This window comes from Opisthorchis viverrini (assembly GCF_000715545.1).
Source record: "Opisthorchis viverrini unplaced genomic scaffold opera_v5_88, whole genome shotgun sequence".
Lineage (NCBI taxonomy): Eukaryota > Metazoa > Platyhelminthes > Trematoda > Opisthorchiida > Opisthorchiidae > Opisthorchis > Opisthorchis viverrini.
In genome coordinates this window covers 457,636-484,096 of record NW_008751745.1, presented here as the reverse complement: position 1 = coordinate 484,096, position 26,461 = coordinate 457,636, and the positions used below count along the sequence as shown (strand labels likewise).

The following is a 26,461-nucleotide window of genomic DNA, read 5'->3' as shown; positions in this document are numbered from 1 at the left end:
TCGGTCGAACAACTACCCCGATAATCTCCACCCCGAGCTGACAGCGCGGAAACCGCCTTCAGTATTTAAAGGATTATTCGTATCAGATTTGAAGAATATAATGCGTGTAGGTGTTGGTAACCTGTGCAGGACTGTTTTCATACAGTAGAGTGCTCTATTCTAACTTGAAACACATGCCAAGGCGACCATGTCACCAACTAAGGCTGAACCAATCTAACTGACGCATACCGATAACATTCGGCCAGGGGTCCAATATGCCTAATCAACTAGCCACAGAAGGCCTAAATCAATCATGGTGGACAGCTGAACAAACCTAACACCCATCCATTTTCACCGGGATAGAGTCGAAGTTCCAAATCGTACGACATGAAAAGTTGAGTTTTGTTAGTCATTTAGATTATTTTATACGACAAACCGGGAAGCGCATGAGGTTCTCGGTGCGCAGAGGTCGTTGAGCTGTTGACGTCCTGAAGTGCGAGCAGGAAACCGTTATCGGAAAATCACAATGAGTGATTCGGTCGACAATTTTGGAGCAATATTTACCCACTTGGGCGTCCACAGTCTCTTAGAGGTTTGTTTACACAACGTCATCTTCAACGGCTGGTTTGCATTGCGTAATTTCTTGTCGCCCGGTGACTGCAAATTATAACCCCAAAGAAATGCCAGGCATACATGCTACGCATGAGGTCTCACAACCAGACGAACACCCTGGAGCTGTTGGCCCTATGTGGGTCATATGAAATCACCGCCGTCTTCTTCCTCTAGCTCGCGCTCTTCCGTGTNTGGTCGTTGTAGCAAGCATTTACTCACGGCTATCAATTAGCTCGTTTGTTGACTTTACAGACAGACAGTGTGCAGGGATTCCACGCTTTGATCCAGGTCAGCATCATAAAGCGCCTTTTTTTGAACAGATTAGCAAGTAAACCTTCGTGATTTATGGACGAACCGGTGGCTAAGACCCAAAAACAACGTATTCATTTGGGGGCTCACGTTTAAGGCAAGACTGGAGAGCATCACTGTACAGCGGACAGATGCGGTGCTATGATGCGCGATCCGCTGAACACCAGCGGTTGCTGCTACCTGTGTGCCGGTCACGGAGCACACAAAAACTTTAATTGGTGTTCCTAGGTGAACATCTGGAGTGAACTGCAATATCCTCGACCTCCGGCGGCGCGCTGTCATTGAAAGATTTTGGTACTTGCGCAGGACTTGTTCCCAAAAAATCACCTGCGCAATGATGGTATCTGCCCATTCTTGTTTTCAGGCCCTTTAACTTATTTACCACTCGGTTCGGTCGTTCGCGCGGACCGTCGGGAGCCGACGGCGTTGACTTGGGAAGAAATGTAAGGAATATACACTGTTCCGGTTGGCTTTAATCCGACAACCACCGTTGAAACTGAACCTAAGAAAAAATCTCTGAAGAACAGTTCTCTCTGCTTGAAATCGACTACCCTCTAAATACAATGAACGAATGAATTCGTGGAGTCCACATCATGTAGCTCAAGAGACTCGTTCATCCTCCGGCACATGCGTCAAAGATCTGAGAGCACGTGGGGATTTGCATTACCAACCATAATCCAGTTAAGGTAAATTGACATCACGTTGCTTATTCCAACACGATGATAACGCAGCCTTAAGAGTCGTGGATTCAAATATCCCACACGACTGAACATGCCTACGTTGTCAGTCATTGTCACATTCAGAACGTAGCCATTGTCTTCCAGATTTTTCGCCGCCCTGATTTATATGGGGGATGCATCTCACTTCTATGAGCCCCTCGAACTGCCAGGATACTCACTGTATGGCGTGCTCCAGTATGCCTGATTGGTGTTTCTGGTTATTCACGCACCCATTTGTATTCGCCATATGGCTATTTCACATTGAAATTTGGACCATCCCAGGTTGTGCGCAAAGCCAGTCACCCATACGATTAGAGAAGAATTGTTGGTATGTTCGGCGCAGTATCTGCAGACCTTGCCGAAATCTGTGTGCTCGTATTATGCTAAAGGATAACCTTCCACGCGGCATCCTCCAAGCAAATCCATACCGTTGGGCATGTGCCGGCTATATGAAATGTCTGTGACCAAAAATGGATGGATGTCAAATGATGCATACGTGTGTCCTTTTTTGTTATACGAAATTAGCACAAACTGGCGTCGGTAATGTGTCGAAATATTGGTAGCTCGGGTGAGTTTAATGGTTGTTGACCCGGCGGCTTTTGATCTGTCTGCTGAGACTCTCAGTTGGCTTGCAAACTTCCCGTCGATATACGAGGAGACACCATCCGTGCGCAGTTGAGTGTGTACCTCCTGTTTGCTTTCGTGCGCGTGTATAGCATTTGAAGTCTATCTGTCACCTCAAAATGATTGGCTTATCGGGACTTCTGATGGTTTTGAATGTACTGAGTGATAAGGACTCTCCAAATTTCATGAGCCACAAACTGCCGCACCTCACACGTCGACGTATTCCGTGGTACAGGTGCCCGGAAGCCGGTCGTACAAAAACATAGAAGCCTTGAAATAGCGAGAAGCCACTGCTAGATGGTTTTTCCACCCCTTTAGACAAAAACGCACTGGATAGCTGGCGTACTGATTTCATTAGAAAACAATGTAGGCTCACGTGCTTTCTGAATTCCCTGGTTTTTCATCTGTTTTGCATCTGTGATATACAAATTAGTAACGCAACACACTGTTGGTGCTTTAATTACTAAATGGACTCACGAATATCACGTGGTTATCCTTCGTGCATTCATTTAACTCCTTACCAAACATCGTGAATGATGAAAAGGATACAGTGTCCAATTCCCCAACAAACTTACATAAAGCCACTTTTGAAGCAGTAGCAGAGCGAATTCGAGGTTGAGTTCACGAAGAATATTTTGAAGTGAGGTTAACCGAAACAAATCGCGAAAAAGTGATGCGGAATAAGGTTATTTTGGTCTGAGCAGGTGTGCAGCAAAACACAACAATTTGACGTATAAAGTCCAATTCCACTCTCAAATGTTTTGCGGAAAAAGCATTGTGCGTCAAAGGCGCGGCAAGCTGGTCGAAATACTTCTATGAACTTATTCAACCGTTGCCAAAAAGCGTCCGTCATGTGCAGTATCACTACAAGCTAGACGGTTTCACTTTCCTCCCGCACCCTTAAGCATGGCCGAAGTTTACAACTGGGTAGGCCGTACCGTCAACCTACTTTTCTCGGGTGTTTTCAGTGACAACCCAAAATCCTACTGTCTCGCAGGTCGGACTTTTGCGTCTACTGTATGTTTTCCGGCTGATGTAGCAACGGCCTCAAACACAGAGTTTGCACCGATCCGGCTCCTGAAAAAGTCTTAACCTGAGATTCAGCGGAATAATGGCATAATCACAACTAAATTTCAAACCCAGATGGTGAATGAAACGTCAGATTACTGCTGCCGGAAACCGACGGCCTAGAGGCGAAAAAACACCCACAGATTGTACCGTACCACGTTTATTCGTAGTGCGATGTCTCGCTTCTCTTGGTCTGACTGCTCCCCTTTGGCATTCCTGTTGCAATTTGTGGAATGAAGAGTAACCATAGTGGTCAGCGATTTCATTGCAACGCTTAAGCCTGACCCCCACGGTGAGGTGGCAGCCCTTGGTCGGAAGCCCAAGTCGATTACCTCACTGGCGGGTAAGATTGACTACATTGATCAACTGCACGGCCAACTCATGATCGATTCATGGGCGATAATGGGCGTTTCGTACGGGTAGGTTTCTTCACGCCCTAGAGAAGTACACTACGGCTTTTTACACATAGTAAGCACACAGACAAGAGAACGCACACCAGAGCATCTTAAGTGACGTAAAATCTCTGACTGTGTTAGTTGTCATGCACGGATTCACGGATTCACGGATTGATACACAGGATCGAGGCTTTTGCCCAAGTTTCCCGGGTCGGTTTTGTTCTTGTTGGTCAGTGGCTGTCGTTCACCTGAAAGGCACAAGTGAAAAAAGGGTGTAGCACTGCTCTTTATGTTCTCAGCGCGGGGCAGTATGCTTGCCAGCGCGAGGATTCGCATAAATAAATGTCTAATAGTGCTTTAAATTGGGTTCGAGAAGGAGCGTGTACAACCGTCGGAGGAAGGTCATTCCACGCAGCTACTATCCGAAATGAAAAAAATGAAAAAATGCAGAATATTACAAATAGAGCCTATAGTTTCCACCCGTCAGCAGGTCGTGAAAACGTTGCAGAGAATGTTCCCATTCAAGCGTTTATAACCAAAAAGTTTTCATAATACCCACCCCCAATGATGGCACGCTTCGACGTATTGCCAACACACACCTAGTCAACTCTTCTTCCTGTACGCTTACCTCCTTCACCCAGTTCCCAATAATGCCGAACTCCACCGTAAACAAGGTTACCAAATTCCCAATAAGCATGGTGTGGTCACCAATGGACTTATGGGTGATGCTGTTTGACACCAGGCCAATGCTGCCAAAAATCCATATTCTCCATGCCATCTTCGCCGTCGCTTAACCAAGTCTGATTTGTGTGACCGAAACCTAGATCCCAGTTGAAAATTCAGACACGGCTACATCAAATCCTGGTTATAATATCCACCGCTCTAAAAGGAGGAACTCAGGGGGTGGAGATTGTGCCGTTTATTTCAGCTCATAACTTCGCACTTGATGAATATAGCCTAGAAAGGATTCCAGGGGCCATCTAGATCTCCATAGAACACACCAAACGACACGTACTAGTAGGTTGTACCCATCTACCACCGCCCCTGCTTTTAAAACTGACTTGTCCCGTATGATTTCCACTGACCCTGCCCTTCCTCATTCGTCTGAATTCGTGCTGGGTGACTTCAAACTACCGGATATTTCCTGGTCTCCCATTTTGGGCCCCACTCGGTACGCCTTGCTGCCTGCTCAACTTAGCGCGTAGGGTTGGTCCAAGAATGCACGCAGCCCCACTCCTGGTCAGCATGTCTCAGACATAGTATTTACAACTACATGTGGTCCATGCTTCCCAGGCGGCGATCGCTACGTCGTTTCGTGAAACCCAGTCAAGTATAGCAAAACCGTTTCTCCGAATCCTTCCCTCTCTCACCTCCCGACTCCGGATATTTTGCTAGTTTTTTTTATCCCTGCTGCCCCAGGACTGGAACGGGCATGTTCGTCACGCAAGAACGGTTTGGGAGAAATTCATACTGAACTGGAAAAAAACAATTTGTTGGTCGTAATTTGATTTATGATGGCTTGCGTCAGAGTGCGTTCAATCATCTTGCCCGGCACACTAGCTATTTTAACAGGCCTGTAGCTGCCGGACGATAGTCGGTCACAAGTTTTGCAGATTGACGTGAAAATCCCTTACTTCCAAATAGACAAAAGTTTACCCTGATCGATGGGCTGACGAATTACCAGGTAGAAATTTTTTGCGAAGGTGAACTAAGTTTCCTTCAGGATTCCAGTATTGACCTCGTCTGGCCCTGATACGGAGGACGGATACACTTCTTTGAAGACCACGTCGGTTGGAGGTCGTTCTCAGCTTCGCCGTGACAAGTTTGGATGTGAGGACGACGCCCAGGATGAGTATATGCCTGCATAGAGCCGCCTGTGACTATTGGGTCACTCCTTCTCCTTGTCCCGCAAGGAGGTCTATAGTGGTGTTCTGTTTTCGCGTGTTCCATTTACGGATTTCTGACTTGCAGCTGTTCCGCATTTCACGGAATGCCAGCACATCTGCGTCTCCTGTAGTCAAATTTTTGAAAAATGTTTGAGACCCCCTTTTCAGAATACACCAAATGCTGTCAAGTAGGTTGGCGCCCTTTCGACCGCGCGCTGGTTTTTTGCATAACAACCCGATTTCTACAAGATACCAAACTGAATTTCCCGTTTCTGATGTTCTTCAACGTGAGGTTCCTCACTATGCCGTCTGTTTTTTGTCGGCGCAGTGCATCACCATCGCGTTACGTTTTACGTACCTCAGTATTGAGCAATGCAAAGAAAATACTTGGGCTGGACTTGCGCAAACCGATTCATTCAGTTTGTCATGTTGATCGAATAGAGCGAATTCAAACGATATTCAATAACCAGCCCTGCCGAAACTTGCGTTGAACATTTTGAGCGTTATCTGTGATGGAACTGCGGCACTCGAGATTTGTGCTTTGTTCGTAAATCAGCAGCTACGTGGAATCGTCGGTGTGTGGTGACCATGAATTTTCGTCTAGATAACTAGAGAGCACTTGTTAGTCCATTCCCGATCGTTCATCCCCAGGGAACATTGGTCTCGATATCAGAGCGGGAACAGAGCTGAGACTTTGGCATCGTCACGTTTGGGGGGAATAAAACAGATAAATGAGTCATGACCGATGTGTTTGAGCGTCATTTCAAACTGAGGTGCAGCCAGCGAGATGCGCAAGCATCCTTCACCAAAGTTAACCGACAAGAGAGCAGCGCACAAATACAAGAGAAATCAAGCCAAGCGGTTTAGCTGGTGGATTACTGAATGTGTCCGATGAAGATCGTGCGGGGTTTTCGACCGCATGGATCCAGGGTCAAGTGGGCTGGGTCGAGAGCGGCATGCTGATCCATCGGTACCAAGTTCGGCCGTCAATTAAAATCTCATGCCAATATATCACGTTTTGTCACCTCAACACTTTCGTCGGCAATCATTTACAACGGGACTCCTCGCTTCTTTGGGGAGACGTTGGTAAAGCATATCCGATCAGTGCCCCGGCCCTCTAATTCTTCAGGAATATTGAGCAACTTCAAACAGGAAATTCGTTAGGAGGTGCCCATTAAAGCACCACATCGGGGCCTACTCGTGGTAGCCAACCAACAAACAATATGTCCCCAAGATACCTAATAAGGTTCGAATACTCCTGAGATCCTGAGATCGGGCGTGGCTAAGACCTATGTGCTCGTTCTAGGCATTGTGAAATTCAGAAATCGAGAATGCCATTGAGAAAGCAATTTCACGTTGAAATCTTCCGCCGCCTTCACGGAGCTTCTTCACTAAGCCACAGCAGCCACTAAAAATGCTAATTCCGCGTCACAAATAGACCGGGCGTGGCTAGACCTATGTGCTCGTTCTAGGCATTGTGAAATTCAGAAATCGAGAATGCCATTGAGAAACCAATTTCACGTTGAAATCTTCCGCCGCCTTCACGGAGCTTTTTCACTAAGCCACAGCAGCCACTAAAAATGCTAATTCCGCGTCACAAATAGACCCTGAATTGGTTTAAACGGTTTAAATTAAAGAAAAGAAAGAATATTTCAGGATTTCGAATAAATACCGCCAATACTACACGTCCTCTAAGTTTACTGTGTTCAGAATGTGGCTTCAGAGGAGTTTCGGGTGTGCGCGTTAGGATCGACCGAAATCGCAATGGGGATTTGAGCGCTTGTTGGAGGTGCTATTAGCGACCTGCATTCAGTGGGTGGTGCGACATGCTTTGCTACGGACCTATTTTAGACCAATCGGATCCGAACTCAATTGTGGACCGACAAGTGGCTCATCATCTGACCAATAGCGTGAGGCTTGGGCTCACTGGACAATGCAGCGCCTAGTTGCGATCCGTAGGACGGACCAGGGCTCTGCCTGACACTACGGACATAGGAACCCTTCGGGTCAAACATTTGAGCTTCCCTTCGAATTATATTCTTCATTGAGGCCGCCCTCTTTGGTGATGACAGCTATGCGCCAGTGCCTGTTGCTTGTGTGTCTGTCGGTGATGAGGATGATGCGCGAATCTGTAAACGTACTACGAATAATCGGGCTGCGGGGCTATCTGTGGGTGCGGTCGTCCCGTCCTCTGCGATAATAGTGTCAGGTCAGTAAGGTACATTCCCCCAAGTTACCGACATGCCCATATTCATGGAAGTATCGGTACTGCATTTCCCTGAGGAATGTCGGGTCAGAAAAGGTCGGCTGTACAACCTGCACATTCCGGTCGGCCAACGGTACACCGGGACCACTGGAGAATCGTTCAATACTGTCGAAATACTTTTAAAACGAAAGATCTCGGTGCTGATCACAAGGCACCCGCCATGCGCAGCCGCATCGGGAATTGGACAGTAATAGCTTACTCCCTGCACCTTCGGTTGGCCTAATCCCCTGCGGCCGAAAAAGTAGCACCATGAATTCATCGGCTCCGGGAAGGGTCCCTAAAGAAAACCATTCTTTCCGCTGTCTCGTGTGTCAGACTTGAGAGACAGAGGTTAGGGGCAAGGTCCCCGAACAAAACCCCATGTCCTCGCACTACCTTTTGGGTTAGACTTTTGAATCAAAGACTCAAGGTGAGGTACCTCAACCAAACCCCTTTTATTAACCTGGGCAACCGGGAAATATCATTTGCACGCACAGTTCTGTGTCCACCGATGTTCCCACCAGCGGGCGTTGCTTAATCATTTGACTGTCAGGTACCTGAATGATGGGACTTTAGGTCTCTGCTGCCCACTAACAATAAAAATAACACCCTGATAAATCTACGAGATCCCTTCTACGTAAGAGCTAACGTCCGAACTATGTCGAATAGGCCAGCAGACAATGCTCGTTGAAACCCTATACTCTACTCACTATGCCCTGTATATCCGAAGCATGCATACAAGAGTCAAGCGTCTCAGAACTCCATGGCTAGACTCGGCCTTTCCAACTTTCTCTTTCCGTGTGTCCGGTGATCCAGAGGCGACGTCTCGTGAATTAGTGGCGTGAGAGTTGCACTCAGCCCCAGAGCTGAACGCGCTTTTGCTGAATTGGATCCCAATGAACAGTCATCTTTGCTCTGTCCGATTATCCAGTTCATTCAAGCTCAGTGCTTCTCAGCATAAGAAGCGGTACCTGTTTGTCGTGTCGGCTTATGCCCCAACGGACTGCAGTTCCGATGCGGAGAAGGATACTTTCTATCGAGAGCTATCCAGGCTCATTCGTCAGGCAAAAAGCGCCGACATTGTGATCCCTGAAGGCGATTTGAATGCCAATGTATGAGCTCCGTAGAATCACATTCGGGCGGTCGATTCGGAGTAGGAGCTCGTCGCACAGACAATAGAGAGTGGCTTTTCCAGTCGTGTGCTAAAAGTCAACTGTTTCTGGCTGGTACGGACTTTCAGTACAAACGTTCGCATCGCGTAACCCGGTGACTATCGACTGCAAATCAACCATGGACCTAGTTGAGTCACGTGGCTGTCAACCACCGACAACAATTTAAGATTACCGTCCCTTCTGGGGGCACGCAACTTGATTCCGATCACTCCATGGTGTGTGCGCGCCTGGCAGTTGGTTTCCCTTCAGGCCATCGCAAATCAGCAAGAAGCATGCTCAATAGTATCAATCCCAGCTAGCTCAACAACTCTGTACGGTAAACCAATACTGTATTTATAGCGAGCACGCCGATGAAGCGTGGCGAAATTCGAGAGGAGCTGTGATGGCGGCGTCCAGTGCCGTCTGTTTGATGTCTCCGATTCGACCACATGACCGGTGGATGTAGCCGAGATCGCCGTCGTCCTCATTGGTACTACGAAATCCATATCAGAAGGCAACGAGTACCACAGCTCACGCAAATCTTTCGAATGCCAAATAGCGAAGAGCCTAAAGGTAGACCGAGAGCTCTGATGGACATCGAAAGCTCGAGAGAGAAGAGGCTTTTATTATCAGAAACAGTTATGCCTTATATCGACTGGTACGATCGACTAGCCCTGGGAACAAACGGTCAGTAGAACGATTGGTGAAAAAGGCACTTCATTAGTTCACTCGCAAAAATATCCACTGGAAAGAAGGGCTGCACAGCTTAGCTGGCCTCCTGCAACACGGCCTCTGGAGGTAGTGCGTACGTGCGAATGATAATTAAACTTTAATTGTCCATCGGAAGAAGAAACAAAGCACGAATCGTCCGTACGGAAACGTAAGAAGGCACCAGGACCGGACGGTCTGTATCCAGCCCTTTCCAAAGAAGATGAAGAATCCCTGGTGACCCATGTAACAAAGCTCATTGGTGATATATAAAAAATCGTTCAGCTGTAATCCCTTCGGTGCCTAGCTGTCATGCCACCCGAATAGCAGTGGCTGTGGTGCATTAATTTCCCCGGTAAACTCTTGAGCCTTCTTAACGCGCTGTAAGCCAACTTCCGCAGACGCTGGAAGGTCCACGTGGTCCACCACATCTTCAACTTCGTCATTGATATAATTATGGAAAATTCACTGCTAGATCCTAATGCCTGTGGGGCGGAAGTGCTCCTGAGGCATTCGCTCACAGATATCAAGTACGCAGACGAGACAGCTCTTGTAGGATCTAACACCGTCGTAATGCAGGCAATGTTAAGTAGTCTAAATAAATCTGACTCACTGTTTGGCATGCACTTCACACCTACAAAGTGTAGAGTGATGCTGCAAGACTGGGTGGGCTCGAGCCCTAACTCTTGCTAGCGGATGAGCCGCTTGAGTTGTTAGATGAATTTCTCTAACCAGGGACTTGTATTAATTCCGGTGGTCGCGCGAGAGATGATATTTCCATCCGGATTGGGATGGCTAGAGAAGCTTTCGTGAACCTGCATCATCTGTGGCGTAGGCGTGACATCAGCTTATTCTTAGGGGTTGAGTTTACAATACTGCGGTGCGTCACGTATTATGAAATGGGTCAGAATCCCAGCCATCGCGCGCTGAGGACGTCAAGACTTTCGGTGTTCGGCAATCGATGTCTTGAAAGCATTTCCGTACTCTGGTGGAACACCGGATTAGTATTCCTGAAGTAGGTCGAATGGTTTTAGGAAGAAATAACTCGGCTACGATAAAGAAGCTGATTATACTCCATAGGTTGTGCTGACTTGGTAATATTTTCCATATGTTAATCGACTAACTTCCTGAAAGAGCCCTTTTCGCACAACCTCGCGAAGGATGGAGACGAGCCATGAGAGGTCAAGCAATGATTTGGCGGTGAAGTGCGAAAGCGATATAGCTCAGTGGTTAATACGCATATTTACTGATCGAGAGATCCGTGGGTTGTATCCGACCTTTGCCTCTCGACTTCCCCTGCCTAGGTTTGGGCAACTTGGCAGTATCCTCGTGCTTCCTTTTGGTAGCATGGCAGTTGGGCACCGAAATGGGGCTACAGCTGAACGATTTTTTTGAAAGTCATTACCAGCAAAGCCAGCTGTGCTGGTGATTGCTGTCTCCCTGGTTGGGGACCTCTGAGACATGACATATCGATGGTCAGAGACATTGACAGACATGACCCTGTTGGGCCCTCAATATCACTCATGCATCTAAGGCATTGCCTCCAATACGTTTATCACCTCGCGATCTTCCCAGTGAAAACTCCATCGACATCCCTGTATGGACGCATCATCTAAATCAGCTACCGCCTTCAATGTGTAGCTATCTACTCCACTTCTCCGAATCATCGGCGAAAGAATCTGTGGCAGCTATAAGCACTGTACAGCAAGTATGTGTTTTTTACAGCTGAAGATGGATTGAATGTAGGATCAATGACAATCTCGAGGTTTTCGGTTTTCCATTTTTCCCGTCACCACAGACTGCGGCTACAGGATTACTCCATCTCTTGCATAGGAAGGTGTATATGTGTCGAGGCCCTATACCATATCCGTATGGTGAAATCTCTTTAAAGAGTTGACCCATCGGTCGACGATTGTTGACTGCGTGAAGAAACATGGGAATTTTCAGTTGGGGCTTCGTCTTTTAAGTGAGGCCAATCTGTGCGATGATCACAAAGCATTGTACAGCTGTTTCACCTCGATTGAGAATTATCTTCAGTGCGCATCTCACGAAACTACGTGGAGTTCTGAAGCCACGACCAGCTGATTAGCTGCTTGGTTAATTCACACTTAGACGGGATATAGTGCCACTCATCTGTCAATCACGGAAGGATTTCAAGTGATCACATGTTGAAACGAAGGGTTGTTAGGGACCATTGGATAGGAGTGTGTTCACGTCTAGACAGTAAAGCTGAGTTAAAATTGCACTATAATCGACTTTCATTGTTTCAGAGAAGTCGAATTACTGGATATCAATAAGGGCACTGGAGTCTACTAATGCGGCTCAACCCCCTGCTACGCATACTAGCCTAAACGTGCAGGGAGCCCTCTTGCCATTCAACCGAGTGTTACCAGTCGCTAAGACGGAATTTCTATTTCCTCGCTGCAACGAGATGATCTTATCACGGTGTAGGAATGTTTGTCCCAGTGAGCAACTAAGCTTTGCTGAGGGTTTTCACTTTGACACGCTGAGTTTCTTATCCTAGGCTTGTCAGTGGATAGAGCTGCAAGGAACTGCCTCCTGGTCCTCTAGGTTGGGGGTTGGGACGGCCACGACCATATCCTTAAGAGACATGCACTAATGTGGTAGTAGTGGTCTGCAGATACCCACGCGCTGCCTTGAAGTCAGGTTTTGGTTGAAGACTAGTCGTCCGCCTGTCAGGGTGAAGGCGCCCTTACAGTATCCCAGCCCGCGCACAACCGTGAACGTCACTGCTGAAAATATTATCGCGCCACACTGACCATCATATGGTATCATCAGCAGCAGCGCCTTACATGCTGCATACAGCAGGACGAGTAAGCGAAAGCATGCTACTGCTGACACCTCTTGTTACATCTTTAAATGTTCCCTCTTCTACCTTACTCCACCATAGTTTGGATGCTTTCTTTGCAGGTCGCTGTACCAGGACTGACCGCTTTGTTCGCCATGCATCACCAGCTGCAGCTTCTACGCGTCAGACTGTATTACCAACTCTGAACACCCTAAAGTCTTTCAGACTCCGGGTCTACTTACTTGCATTTAGTGTTTGCACACTGAACCAAGCAGGACAACAGGTGGCTCTTGTTCTCTGGATTCTCGCTGCATTGATGTGTTATCTGTCAGAAACAGGATACAGGACACAAGTACTGTGATTGATTTCTTCCTTTCTGTCTTCCAGGTTCCGGCTGCGCTAAAGCTGCTTCAGCCGGATACGTTGTCAGTTGAAAGAACCGCGTACTCCTACAGTGGTTGTAGCTGCCACAGTTTCGTTCACCGATGATTGGGGAAGTGGGGTAGGTAGCTGCGTATTGGAGGCGGAAGGTGATAAATTGTTGCGTAAATACAGCCTTATCAGTGGGCTGTTAAGTGGGGGAATCGGGAAAGCTATCGTATTGATTGACTAAGCAGAAGCATCTCTGTTTAGTTGGATACCCATCCGTCAATGTCCTACAAAGAATCACGAGAAAGCGAGGTCCGTCGCTCACTTTTTATTGTGTCTGCTTTCGCCCCAGCGCCTCGTACCCCTGAATCTACCAAGTACGGTTTCTATGGCGTTCTAGGTGCTCCTTTACAGTGGTTACGTGTGACATGAACGCTCAGGTAGGTAGACTAAGCACTGCTGAGGCACGATTTGGTGGTCGTAGACGAGGTGCACGGACAACGGAGAGTGCCTGCTACGGACGTGTGTCGATCACATAATGTCCGTTTGCACTGCCAATTTCCGAAACAGCGAAAGTTGCTTGACAACGTGGTGCTCACCGAAGAACCAGCCTTGAATCCAACTTGACCTTATAGCTAGCAGTTACCGGTAATGAGGGTCGATTACTGCCTACCACTTCTTTTGGACTAACTGCGTGGGTTCTGAGCGTGCACGCGTCCGCTGCTGTTTTCCTTTGCGCTTTTTAAGTCAGTGCAAGACGCGCATATCTCGCATAGCCACTGGGACCCAGGATTCAACCAAACCTATCAGAACGGGGTACTCCAGTGCCTGCCGGTTGGTTCGACACTGGATGTTAACGACCAGTGGAGGCAGACGTCAAAAGCGTTACTCACTGCCGGAACCTCTGTCTGCAGTCAGTCGGCCATCATCATCATTGTCAGCTGTAAGAACCGCGTACTTGTCATATAGTGGTTGTAGCTGCCACAGTTTCGTTCACCCGTGATTTGGAGATGTGGTGTGGGTAACTGCGGATTGGAGGCGGGAACTGATAAATTGATGCGTAAATACAGCTCTGTCAGTGGACCGTTCAGTGGGGAATTGGGAGGGAAGTTATGCATTAAAGGCAATGACTTGGATGCACGAATGCCGTTGATGGCGCGACTGGGCTAAGTCTAACAATGTCTCTCAACCCAGCCGACCTCATCCAGACGTTGAATCTCTGATATAACCGTGACTTTAGCTGAGTCCCTGCGGCAGATTCCTTCTGGCCGCAACCACAACTCAACCCACCGCCCCTTTCGTCCCACACTAAGTGCAACTGACCGCGCAGACCGAAAAGCTTGGTGGATCCGAAAACAGAGGAAATGAAAGAAAAGAAAAATGCTGAAAACGTCCGCAGGCTGTCTCCAACTAGATGGGGTGAGCGCCCATTTTCATAAGGTTGCTTGCATGCATACAGGTGCCCCATAATCATGGCGTTTCTAGAACTCAAGAGTTCGTTCAACACTCTTGCGTACCTGGGTATGCACCAGAAGTTCGTGGATATTATGGTCTGTTTGTATTCACGTATTTGTAGACGCGTGGTAGTTCTCCGAAAGCTTTCCCACATTCAATGGTGCCAGACAGCGATTTCCATTTCGGTTTTTTTCCTTCTGGCCGCAACCACAACTCAACCCACCGCCCCTTTCGTCCCACACTAAGGTGCAACTGATGTCCGCGCAGACCGAAAAGCTTGGTGGATCCGAAAACAGAGGAAATGAAAGATTCAAAAAATGCTGAAAACGTCCGCAGGCTGTCTCCAACTAGATGGGGTGAGCGCCCATTTTCATAAGGTTGCTTGCATGCATACAGGTGCCCCATAATCATGGCGTTTCTAGAACTCAAGAGTTCGTTCAACACTCTTGCGTACCTGGGTATGCACCAGAAGTTCGTGGATATTATGGTCTGTTTGTATTCACGTATTTGTAGACGCGTGGTAGTTCTCCGAAAGCTTTCCCACATTCAATGGTGCCAGACAGCGATTTCCATTTCGGTTTTTTTAATCTCATTATCAAGGAGGTGGTGAGGCAAATGCTAAAGGGTCTCCAAAATCCTAGTGTTTGGATCGCTCCAAGCTAGGGCCTTATCTACCGAGAGTACGCAGATACCTCCGCTCTAATTCCTGGAAAATGGTAAGCGTAAGCGTTACTTGAAAACCTGGCGGAGGTCATCCGGCACCTGCTTCGTGCCCACAGAGTGTAAAATCCATACTACTAGACATACAGTCCCTGAACATGCCCCTGAGGATTCAGAGTGACACCAGAGATTGTGGAACACTATGAGTATCTTGAAATTCATATTAGTAGTGTGGCAGACGAAGTGAACGCACAAATATTGAAGAACAGATTTGCGTTATATTTAAATAAGTGATGGCACAAAAACGGCATCTCACAGGATATTAAGGGACGCGTGTATCAGACTGCAGTGCCAGCCGTATTGCCTACTGCATAGAGAATTAGCCGATTCAGGCGGAGGATCCTAGAAATCTTCAGGTCTCTGTCCACCTGTGTCGCAGAACTTTGGTTGCATTTGGCTGGAATAGCCGAATTCACAATGGGTGATCAGAAGGCCAGTTTTTGTGAACCAGAGAGCACTTCCAATAAAGAATGCATCAATTAATGCAAGCCGAGATTGTTGTACCATGCTTCACACGCCGAGTTACCTCCTGCCAAGAAGAGCGCTGTTTCGCATGCCTAATTTGGAGTTGCACAAACCTGGGAGTGGACAGAATTTGACATGACAATGCAATGAGTGATGTTACGAAAATTTTGTGTGCATTTTTCGTGTAGCTCCACCTGACCCTTCTTGTACTCGGCTGGAGACAATGAGCAATATGGGGGCTAACCGAATTTAAGTATGTTTATGCTGTTAGTTTCTATTAGGATTGTCTGACTGAGTGTTGGAGGTGTACGCCCCTCGGATGTTTGTTGTAGGCTAGCCAAAGGGGGCGAGATGGCTTAATTTTTAGAGCGTGAATTTACTTACCGGAAGGTCCGTGATTGGAACCCGACCTCTGTCTCTTGACTTCCTGTTGTCTAGGCTTGGCCAACCTGGCATTATCCAAGCTCTCGTGCTTCCTTCTGGTGGCGTGACAGTTAGGCACAGTTAGGCTACAGCGTGGTCCGAACCCATCCTCTGCATCTAGGCTTGAACACCTTGGCAGTATTACAGCCCTCGAACTTCTTTCATGGGTCATGGAAGCTATGCACCGAAGAGTGTTACAGCTGAACGAACTGAGGAATATGTGTGAATCGAATGTAGTGTTTAGCAGGGCTTTGGTTTGGCAGTTTTCGATGTCGTTGTCGACATTCCAGTTTTGTGTTTTACACTGTCCCTATTAACGTTTCAATCAATCTCTTTTTTTGAACAACTATACTTCTCATCCGCGGTTTTTCTAATGGGATTTCGACAAGCCCCATGCATGAAGTAGTTGTACCGAAGTCTCCAGTTCCTGTCTTCATTCATAACGTACTCTCCATGTGGACTGTTATGCATGCAGTACATGCTGGTCGTTGGCTTGTTCGCTGAGCTGGGCAATTTGGTTGCAAACGTTTCATCACCAATCGAGGTGACATCATCAGTGCGTAGTTGTGCGTAGCGGTGGGTTAGTGGTTGTGCAATCCCTTTCCAACCCATTTTTTCCGTCATCGTCATCATTTCTGTCCCGATTAGAAATGAGAATACACTGGAAGTGGATCCTAGTTCATTACTGTGATGCAACAGATGGGTAAACAACGCTTTATTAAGTAGTGGCTGGAAATATGGCAGAGGTTAATTTAATAGAAAAAACGTTCCGTCGTGATGCCTACAACTGATCGTTTGGAGACAAGGGGTCTGATGACTGTTTCAGCATCCTTACTGTCATTGTTCAACACAAGCGCCATCCCACAACGACAGATAATCCATAGTGTCGTGTGCACACAATAGAGGCACCAGGTCCCAGCGATCCTCTGAAGGTAGGTGTTCACGACAATCTCTGTGGATGGAAAACAAAGTAAGCCGAAGTCCAGTAAGCAACATTGTACATCGTTCAGCTGTAGCACCATTTCGGTGCCTAACTGCCATGCCACCAGAAGGAAGCACGAGGTATGGAATACTGCCAAGTTGCCCAAGCCCAGACAGGGGAAGTCGATCAATAAACACATCGACATTGACCCAGTCTATCAGCCGTTACGAGCAAAGGAACCACACAGTCATGGGACTCTGAGCCAAGAAACCTAACGACAACCAACCGACTAATTGGATTAAAGGAAGACAATCACTGAAAAACAGAAGGCCGCTGACTCAACCAAGCAAGGGAACAAACTCACACCACAAAGCAAGAAGAAAGCGGCCGAATCACTAGAGAACAACTACACACAGAACTGCCTAATTGAATGCGCCCAACGAACCAACCAGATACAGAAGATTGAGACCACGTCAGATTCACAGAAGGCCAATCAAACTACGCGAAGATCGCCTTTAGAACTACCAGATACCGTTTAGATGTTATATAATCACAAGCAGAAGAGGAGGAATTCACCCGCTCAACCCTGCACTGACGATGTCACGTCGATTGGTGATGAAACGTTTGCAATCCAACTGCCAAGCTCGGCGAACAGACCAACAACCAAACAGCACACCCGAGCTACCTACATTCCACAACATTGCCATGTTTTCATGTCTTGTGGTGCTTGTAACCAAACCAAGGAGGCATACAGTTTGGACAGTTTTCAAGCAGACGTCTTCGTGGTTATTTTTATTTTGTTGGTTGCCACTTGTGAACAGTTTTCTAGTTGGTCGTTGGCTTGTTCGCTGAGCTGGGCAATTTGGTTGCAAACGTTTCATCACCAATCGAGGTGACATCATCAGTGCGTAGTTGTGCGTAGCGGGGGGTTAGTTAGACAACCACCAACCCGCCGCTACGCACTGATGATGTCACCTCGATTGGTGATGAAACGTTTGCAACCAAATTGCCCAGCTCAGCGAACAAGCCAACGACCATCTACGCTACCTGAGCTACCGACATTCTCCTCTATAGAAAAGCAGTACTTGCTCTCAAGTACCATCACTGTCGGTCGCCTTCGGTTTTTGATTGATCGAAGACATCGGAAAATTCTTTCGAGGCCTTTCATGTGAAACTCGACCAAAGGCATTTTTTAGGATGACAATAAGCTAAATGACAACCAAGTCAGATGGCTGAAGTGACTGTCCTTGGTAGATCGATTATGGGCAATTTTGGGTCGTGTTACCAGTCTTAATAGCTCCTGGGCGCTGACGGACGGTTTTACTAGCTTTATTAGGAGCGAGACGGCGGTGGTCGCAGCGCGATTTTGCTGACCAAAGGATCCGTGGTTCGGACCCGACCTCTGCATCTCGACTTCTGTCTAGGCTTGGGCAACCCGGTAGTATCCCAGCCCTCGTGCTTCCTTCAGGTGGCATCGCGGCCAAATACCGAAAGAGTGGTACAGCTGAACGAGTATTATTATTATTATTATTATTATTATTATTATTATTACTTTTCAAGTATGTCAGGTGGACGGATTTTTCGGGTTCTGTTTTCCAGGCATTGCACAAAATTTTGTTAAAGTTGATCCCGACAAGACTGCTAAAGTTAGCTTGTTTTCGTGATCATTAAATTTCCTCGGGGGCATCTTTGCTTAACTTGGGACCAGGGCTTCGTTGAAGGGTATCGTAGGGCAAATGGAACAGTTGTTCAATTCTGCTTGCGATGCCGGTTCCACAAATGGATACCTACTGTTAAGTTGCGCTAGATAGTCCCCAATGGGTGACTGGGATGATTGGGCGACGATAAAAACATCTACACAACGAGGGTTATCGTCCATACGTTTATACGCATCGGTTCACTTTTTGTTCGGCCAATCGAGTCGTTTTCCATTTCTTTTACATATGTCTCGATAAACGTCCATGATCTGCGTTAAAAATTAACCACCAACTCGCCTTGGTCTTCTGGGAAGTCGTCATTCGAGGAGTCAGTCAATACCGCATCATATGTGATTGTGGCAAGATGTGGGTTAGTCACACTTTTTATCAACCACCACTTGCGAGTACTGGAATCCTGAAGAGATCTATTAAGTACATACTACTGGTGATTTCCTAGGTGGACGAAATGACTGTTCAGTACAACTCGGTCTCCGAACATGAGTAGACTTCATTTGCGTGATAAAATTTCGGTTGAAAGTTTCACTTCTCTGATGTATACCAAGTTTATACAACACGGTCAAGAAGTGAGGTGAGCATACTTGTGTTGCATGTAGGTCAATCATAATGTTGGGCGAAGTTCACCACTTCATATACACCGATGTGAAGTGACTACGAAACACGACTGAGCCCAATCCACTGGTCCGTATTGAGCAATCATTAAGGCCGCAGTGAACCTCCATAACAAAGACATTTTTTCACGAGAAACGAAAATCGAGGTGCTAACCGAGACGGTTTCGGATGTATGGTTAATAATCGATGAAGACAGTGTGTCATCGCTTATCCGTGAGGTCGCTTTGTTTTATCAACGTACTCACGAGTCACGGCTCCTGGGGTTCTTTGAACTTATCTTAGGAAAACTTGTTTGTAATAGGTTGAATAATTTTAGTTCTCCCTTGGTAAAGGCACTAAAATGGTTGCTCGGATTGTGGGGTCATTAGCATCACCACGAGGCGTAATGTGCTACGTAACTTCATGTGAATTCCAAATCATTTGAGGCTCATCGAAACCCCATCAGCAGCACTACGAGTACCAAAATACACAATCACTACGTAGCTTGATGTGAATTCCAAACCCCTCTACTGTAATACCCTTTCGGGACATGGCTACCGTGACACCCGAAGGAAGCACGAGGGCTGGGATACTACCAGGTTTCCCAAGCTTAGACAGGGTAAGTCGAGATGCAGAGGGCTTACAGTGAACGTCTAGTTTTCGATTCGGTGTTGGCTGGTTGTATACTTGTTAATTTATTGAATCTAACGCATTTTTACTGCGGAGCATAGGATCCGGTACACACGCACACACATAGCTAAGTTTCGAGTGTTTGGTTGAAGCAGAAAAATACCAATGTGTGTGGTCTACTTCCGGACAAAGTCTACGAAAATCTCCCCCACCTTACGTTTTTTTCCGAACTGGTACTTCCTTACATTTTCTTTTCTGGCTCAACCTATTCTTTGAGTTTGTCTTTCATTGAGGCTTTCCGAAAGGCAGACTCCAGGCTCCATTTTCTGGCATAGTTAGACGAGGAATGCAGTGATACCTCGGACGTACGTTTTGCATCCACCGTGTCACCTTGTTTCCAATGGTTTCACCTCTTGTATGATTTCTTTTATACCGGGGCTGGGTCCGATTGTTTTGCGACCTTGTCACTTTACAACAATCCTATCACTTTTCGTTGCAGCCTTCAAACCTCTCCTGATGTAAAACATTGTGGAACGTCATTGTGTTTCACGTTCCAGTGCCATAACAGCGACCCTAATTTTATTTCGTCTTGGGGGTACAATGTCCAAGAAATTCACCCTGTTCGGCTGTTTCTCTGGTTGGGGCAAGCCTCTTGAATCAAAGAAGCTCACTAAATTCCACACCCGCGATCGTAGTGAAAGTTTAGCCGATTTACCGTCGATAACTGAGCTTTCACATGTCAATGCTACAGTTACGAAGTCTCACTGCGAACGCGATGGGAGTGCCCGTGAAACGGTTTCACTATCCACAGCAAGTCAAATACCCGTTCTGGGAGATACCACCTCGGCCAGCCTCGGAGGTTGGTCTTCTGTACATCATCCCGAGGGATCAGCTGACCTGTCGAAAATCAACTTACTGGCCAGTGAAGATTCTTGCAGTCTCATTCGACCAATTTTGGGTGCTCTGTCACGTTCTAATGAGCTTAGCGAAGAATGCTACGAACGTCTCGAGTTGCTGGTTCAGCGTCTAGAACATTTGGCTGGAATTCGTTCGACCGGTAGGTTCCCTTGTTTGTGTGCATACCAGTTTGTTCATATGTAGGCTGGTATGCACGTGTATGTTTGTCTGAGCCATCAGTTTCTGACACAGGTTCCGACTATGCTTTCATTCCCAGTTGTCGACAGTCGCGGTCTCTTGGCATTCCAAGCACTGATCGATAAAGTACTACCACACTACCTTGTCCTGAGCACTGGCCTTGGACCGGAAGTCAAACAGCAGTCGCTGCGGGTTCGTGAGGCCTTTGAACTGGTGCGCAATCTTATCAAACTTTCAATCACATACGTGAAACCAACCCCTATTGTTTGGGAAGAATACTACAAACCGGTGTCTTATAAATTGTTGGAAATAGCCGTAAGTTTGGTGTCGCATTTTGTCCTATTTTTCCTCAGGATTTCGACCAAAACATGCCAGATCCACTTTGCCGTCACCAGCTGACTATGGTTGCAGATTCGGCCATTGTACTGGCTTGGTGTACTGTGGTACGTCGCTCTTGTTTGTCTACCCTTATCCCGTATTTCCCTCCAGCCGACGTCGTCCGTTCTGGTCAAGGAAATTCGTGAGGCGACAAATGCGTTTGCCAATAAAGGTTTCCAGTATTGCTATTCCAGGTGGGCTTTTCTGGCATTCAATTCCTTCTATCATTTTAGTTTCGATGAAGAACTAATAGGTCTTTTCAGATATTGACGGTTTCAATCTTATTGTAGTCTAGCCTTGATAACTCGTCTTTTAGGCTAACTGAGGTCACATTCGACGGGCTTGCATTTGCCGATTTCTCAGGAATGCGTGGTCTCTGGAAATCAGTATTGATAGTCTCTGTGATCGATATGTTTAGCCGGGTTTTAGGTTTAGCTGATAATGTTGACTAACCACACGAATGGGGAATTCGTTAACTGGTACATTAATACTACATGTTTATTTGAATTTTGCGTGACTCTGCACTGTTGTACTGGAGCAACTCAGTTTGTTGTTGTGACATATCCACCTGTTCTCTAGTTTCCTACCGACGAGTTGATTCGGCTGTAATAACTGTGCTGGGTTGTCTGTGCGCTCCGTATGCTAGGTGATCGATATTCTCGCCGTACCCTGTTTATTGAATCAGGTTCCGATCGCATGGTATCACAAGTTGGACAGTTCTTAACCTGTGGATCATGAAGAACAATAATGGATCTGATTTGTACTGCTGTTGTTGCAAGGTTGGGATATCAAAGTTCCACCACATCACTGGCCTTACGTCAGCTCCAGTATACTCGAGTGGATTTTACTATAGGTATCTTACTACTTATCGGTGGATCCTGACAAGTTGTGGTTGCATTGGTGTTTCTGATGCACTAGGCAGCCACTTGAAGTTGAGCACTAGTGAGCATTAGTTGCTTCCCAATTGTTTCTTATTCGAATGTAACTTTGAGTCTGAACAACCACTCATCATTGTATCAACTGCTCACGCAAAACAAAAATCCACTCCTATTCTTTTGTGTAATTCAACTGTCAATGGTTAGAGAGTGTTAGTCCATGTTAATTCACGTGGCTCACTTTTACCCTGTTGGTCGCACGATTTGTGCCTGACCAGAGACTCCATGCATTGCTAGTATTCACGCGCTTCATTTTTTCACTACCGAACCGTTCCACTTTCAGTCATGCGACGCACACAGAATGGATACGTGCCTGGATGGCTTGCATCAAGGGAGTACAGGATGTTGTAGACACTCATTTCCGGTACGGCCTTACGTGGCTTCCTGAAGGTCCTAAGGTGCCACCACCCCCGAAGGCGATACGTCCCATGTTGATGTATGATAATGGGAGAGTTGCGTCAAACAGGACAACTACCAAGGTATGTGACTCCATCAGTTATCTTCCTACTGATATGTGTCTTATAGCGAACGTCCCTTCCGTGGGCCTCTACAAAGCCTCCAACCCTGTGTGAGACAAATGGAGGCATAGATCCACATGCGAAGTTACTATCTGAAATTTCCAGGACACGTATGTCTTTGCGCCATGTCTCTCCTCCTGATATACTTTTGTGAAAAAATCGGAACCATCAGCTTTCTGAGCTTTCAACCTTTGGTAAGTTTATACCGCCTTTATGTGTAGGTTGGTTCAAGCTTGTTGGCACCGAAGAATTTTATTACCGTTATTCAAAGTAGTTTGGCAATACAACTCTGCGGGGTTTCTAAAAGGTGACGCAGTACACCCCTTCCTTTTACGTTTTTGGAGTTATCCACGCTTTGAACCACAATATCTTGACTATGTTGAGTGGGTAGTGGTGTCTAGGTTGGAATAATCTTCGGAAAGTAACTCCGGAAGTGATCAAATACGGCAGTATCATTTGTGCTAAATGCGACGATCTCATCCATGGTGCAAACCTGAACATTTCTGTCATGCAGGTGCTTCTTTCTAAAGCGATCCCGTTGCCTTGACCGTGGATAAGCATAAAGCAATCAAGGTATCCAGAGTTCTTTGTTTCTTTGTTCGGTCATATTCGCCGAAAATCGGATGTTAACTTTCTCCCGTAATGGACGGTGTTGATTACTGTCGCACTTGCTGAAAGTTTTCCTTAGGTGTGGTCCATGGCATTTTTCTGACCCACAACGGGTGCATACCAGCCAAAATAAGTGAAACGATCGACCCACTGGAGCTTTCCTCGTCACATTGCGCACATACCATTGGAGTCATACGCTTGTGTGATATTTCACTTTTCGCCCCTTGAGTAGTGATCAGTTATTCGGCTAATTCCCTCCTTCTTAATCAAATGCACCGAAGCATCCGAACAAGTCTGAGTTTCGGTTGTTCGGTCGAAAAACACACCACAGTTATTTGAAGTAGATTTATCAGGTTCTTTTAGGGGTGCCTGTGTGTTATCAACAACACACTGGTTTGTACCAGAGGTCCTCTGAAAAAGAGCAATCAAACAGTTTCACAATGGTCTCCCAGAAGTTAACCGAATGAATTCGGTGGTCAGAGTATTACCGAAGTTGTCCTTAATGCATTCAAGCAGCCAAGAATCTACCCCTATGTGAACCACACGATCGGCCTATGCCTGAGGTGCCGTGGCAACGGCTGCACCTGGATTGTGGGTCCAATCGATGGCCTAGATTACCTGATAATTGTAGACGCTTTGACGAAGTGGCCAGAAGTCTTTTTCATGCGCAAGACATATACCGAAGCATCTACCGACTGCAGAAGCTATTCGGTTGTTTCGGGTTACCTGATACAATAGTGGCTGACATTGGTACGCAGTTCGCCTCAGCTTTTTTTAATGACTTCCGAGTTCGGAACACGCTATCGCATATCTGATCACTACCGTACCACCCTCAATCAAGCCAAGAGATCTGTGGATACCTTCAAACGAGCTCTGTTGAAACCTTGAAGAGAAGGACCAACAGATGATGTCATTGTTGCTTTCCTAATCAATTGCTGGACGACCTCAAACCCACATGCACCAAATTGGGAGTCTCCAGCCGAGATAATGTTTAGGAGGAAACGGTCTTAAATGACTCGTCAAGTGGGATTAACTCGTACACATCCTTCATTCACGGATGTGAATGAAGGTCAATTGTTGACGAGCACCGTGTAGAGTTGTCTCTTTCACAGAGAAACTACACAACGCGACACGCTTCCTCCAAGTACCATATATTATTGATTGAAGAAACCCTAACACGGACACTGTTGGTCCAAAATACTTGGCTATCCACGTTGCTATTTGGCCGTTCATCTCTGAAGCGTGCCAGATGCTGCAGCCGTGAAGGCCATGTTCTTTCGGGATTAACGTTTATGTTCTACGGACCAGACCGGCAGCTTAACAGACTGGGAAGACAGTGATTGCGCCTCAACTTCATCCACGTGTCGCGTAGGGTATAGGGGTTATATGAGGACTATCCATTTATGGATGGCGAGTTTGTCCCGGAAAGCTGTCCAATCTATCCCATGTAGTAATGCCTCTCATATAACCATTTCCATCGGTTCTTTCTTTCACCCATCCCCATTTGCCCAATCACGCAACGAGCCGCCAGTTTTACAGATTTGTCTCCATGCTGTAAAACCCCAACAATGAGCTAAGCTACAGACGCGTTCTTATATAGGCAACTATTCAGCTGTCGGGCAAGCACTGTGGTCTGTTCCTCTGTGACCTGTTTCATTCGTTTTGGATTACGGATAGAAACTTGTTTGTCGACCACCGTTCCCGCTTTCCTTCGTCTTATTGGTATCGTTAGCCCTAATTCATCAACCGTATCGACAGATTTTGATCTGTCACTGAACAGACTACTATCATTTGCCTTTTCAGCGTGACTGTGATGCTCTCACCTGTTTATGCTAGTCTGCTTATTTATTTTTCTTTCCACTGGATCATTATGCTATAGAGACTAGGACTTTCTTCATTACTACCATACCACTTCGTGGGAAGCGTTTTGATAAGATTTCCATTTCTCTTCTCTCTACCCTCCAGGTACTGCACACCGTCCTTTCGAACCTCATGGTGGCGGTTCATCTTCTTTCCTCAATCAATACCGAATCGACCTTGTTGCAGCCCACGTGCTCTTGCATTTATATCGCACAGTTTTTCCTTGGCTTGGATGGTGACCTACTCAGTAACTTCACAGTGATTTTAGATCGAAACTTGCGAACGAAATTGCTTTCTGCTTTTACGGCCGCTCATCACCCCCCCACCCTTTGAAAAAAAAGACAACCCCTTATTAGCCTGATTTTCGATCAGTCTTTTACTACTATTCTTATCTTAGTATGAATCAAATCAATTGTTATACATTGAACGATATTTTAAGTAGCTTTAACTCCTGTGTTCTTACGAACTTGCTCGACATAGTGATCACAATCAGCTTGAATTTCTCCTCTTTCCTTGGTTGAATCTACACAGCACGCCAGGTCGGAACGGCTGTTTGTTTGATGGGTGTAGATAGGTTAGGAACAGTTCCTAATCAGAATCAGCTTTCGGTACAAGTTGCAACCATGAGTTTCTGGTCCCGATGCGTCAATCTGCGCGTCGTCAGTGCTCTATCGTTTGTAGCAGATCTATTGTTTTGGCCTTTCCTGTCTACTCGGTTAAATCAGTGATAAATAAGCAGATCTGTTCTCCACTGTCCAGCGCTAATGCTCTTGTGACATAGGTTACTGTTGATCAAAAGTCTTCGCAATTTGGGTTCGAGTAGAACATAAGGTTGACGGAAACTCGGGGACTGCGCCTACCTGATGAGTCCCAAGAAGGGCGAAACCGGTCGTGGGCTGTCGAAGAGTTTTCAGCAACCTTGTGAGTAGTTTCCTTCATGAAAAGTCAGTGCACTTTTGAGATTTCTGTTCGTGTTTGCAGCAGGCTTTGACTACTTAGTGAGTAGTTTGTTCATGGAATACGGTTGTCCTTACATCACTAGCCCCGCACAGGGGAAGTCAGTTACTAGAAAGTAGGCGCGGTTTAGTAGGTTTTGTAATTGGAGTCTATTAGCTTTTGTGTTCTTGGAGGTTTCATTACAGTTTTTCAGTTCTGACCGGAAATAGTGTTGCGGTGATTAATAGATTTGACCAGATGTGTTAGTACATTATCGAACGCCATTTGGGCCATGTAAATGGATCTTCCATTAGATCTCATTCACACATTCTCCT

At 46.5% G+C, this 26,461-nt stretch overlaps 1 protein-coding gene across 1 annotated transcript; it reads left to right on the top strand.

Annotated features, from left to right (window-relative positions):
- Positions 1-20,295: 20,295 nt before the first annotated feature.
- On the top strand, positions 20,296-25,675 carry T265_04993 (hypothetical protein; the record flags this gene model as incomplete). The annotated part of the gene is made up of 6 exons (XM_009169883.1): positions 20,296-20,852; positions 20,970-21,205; positions 21,244-21,333; positions 21,380-21,462; positions 22,487-22,915; positions 25,296-25,675. The coding sequence occupies 5 exons, from the start codon at positions 20,396-20,398 to the stop codon at positions 22,773-22,775; spliced, it is 1,155 nt and encodes a 384-aa protein (XP_009168147.1).
- Positions 25,676-26,461: the final 786 nt, after the last annotated feature.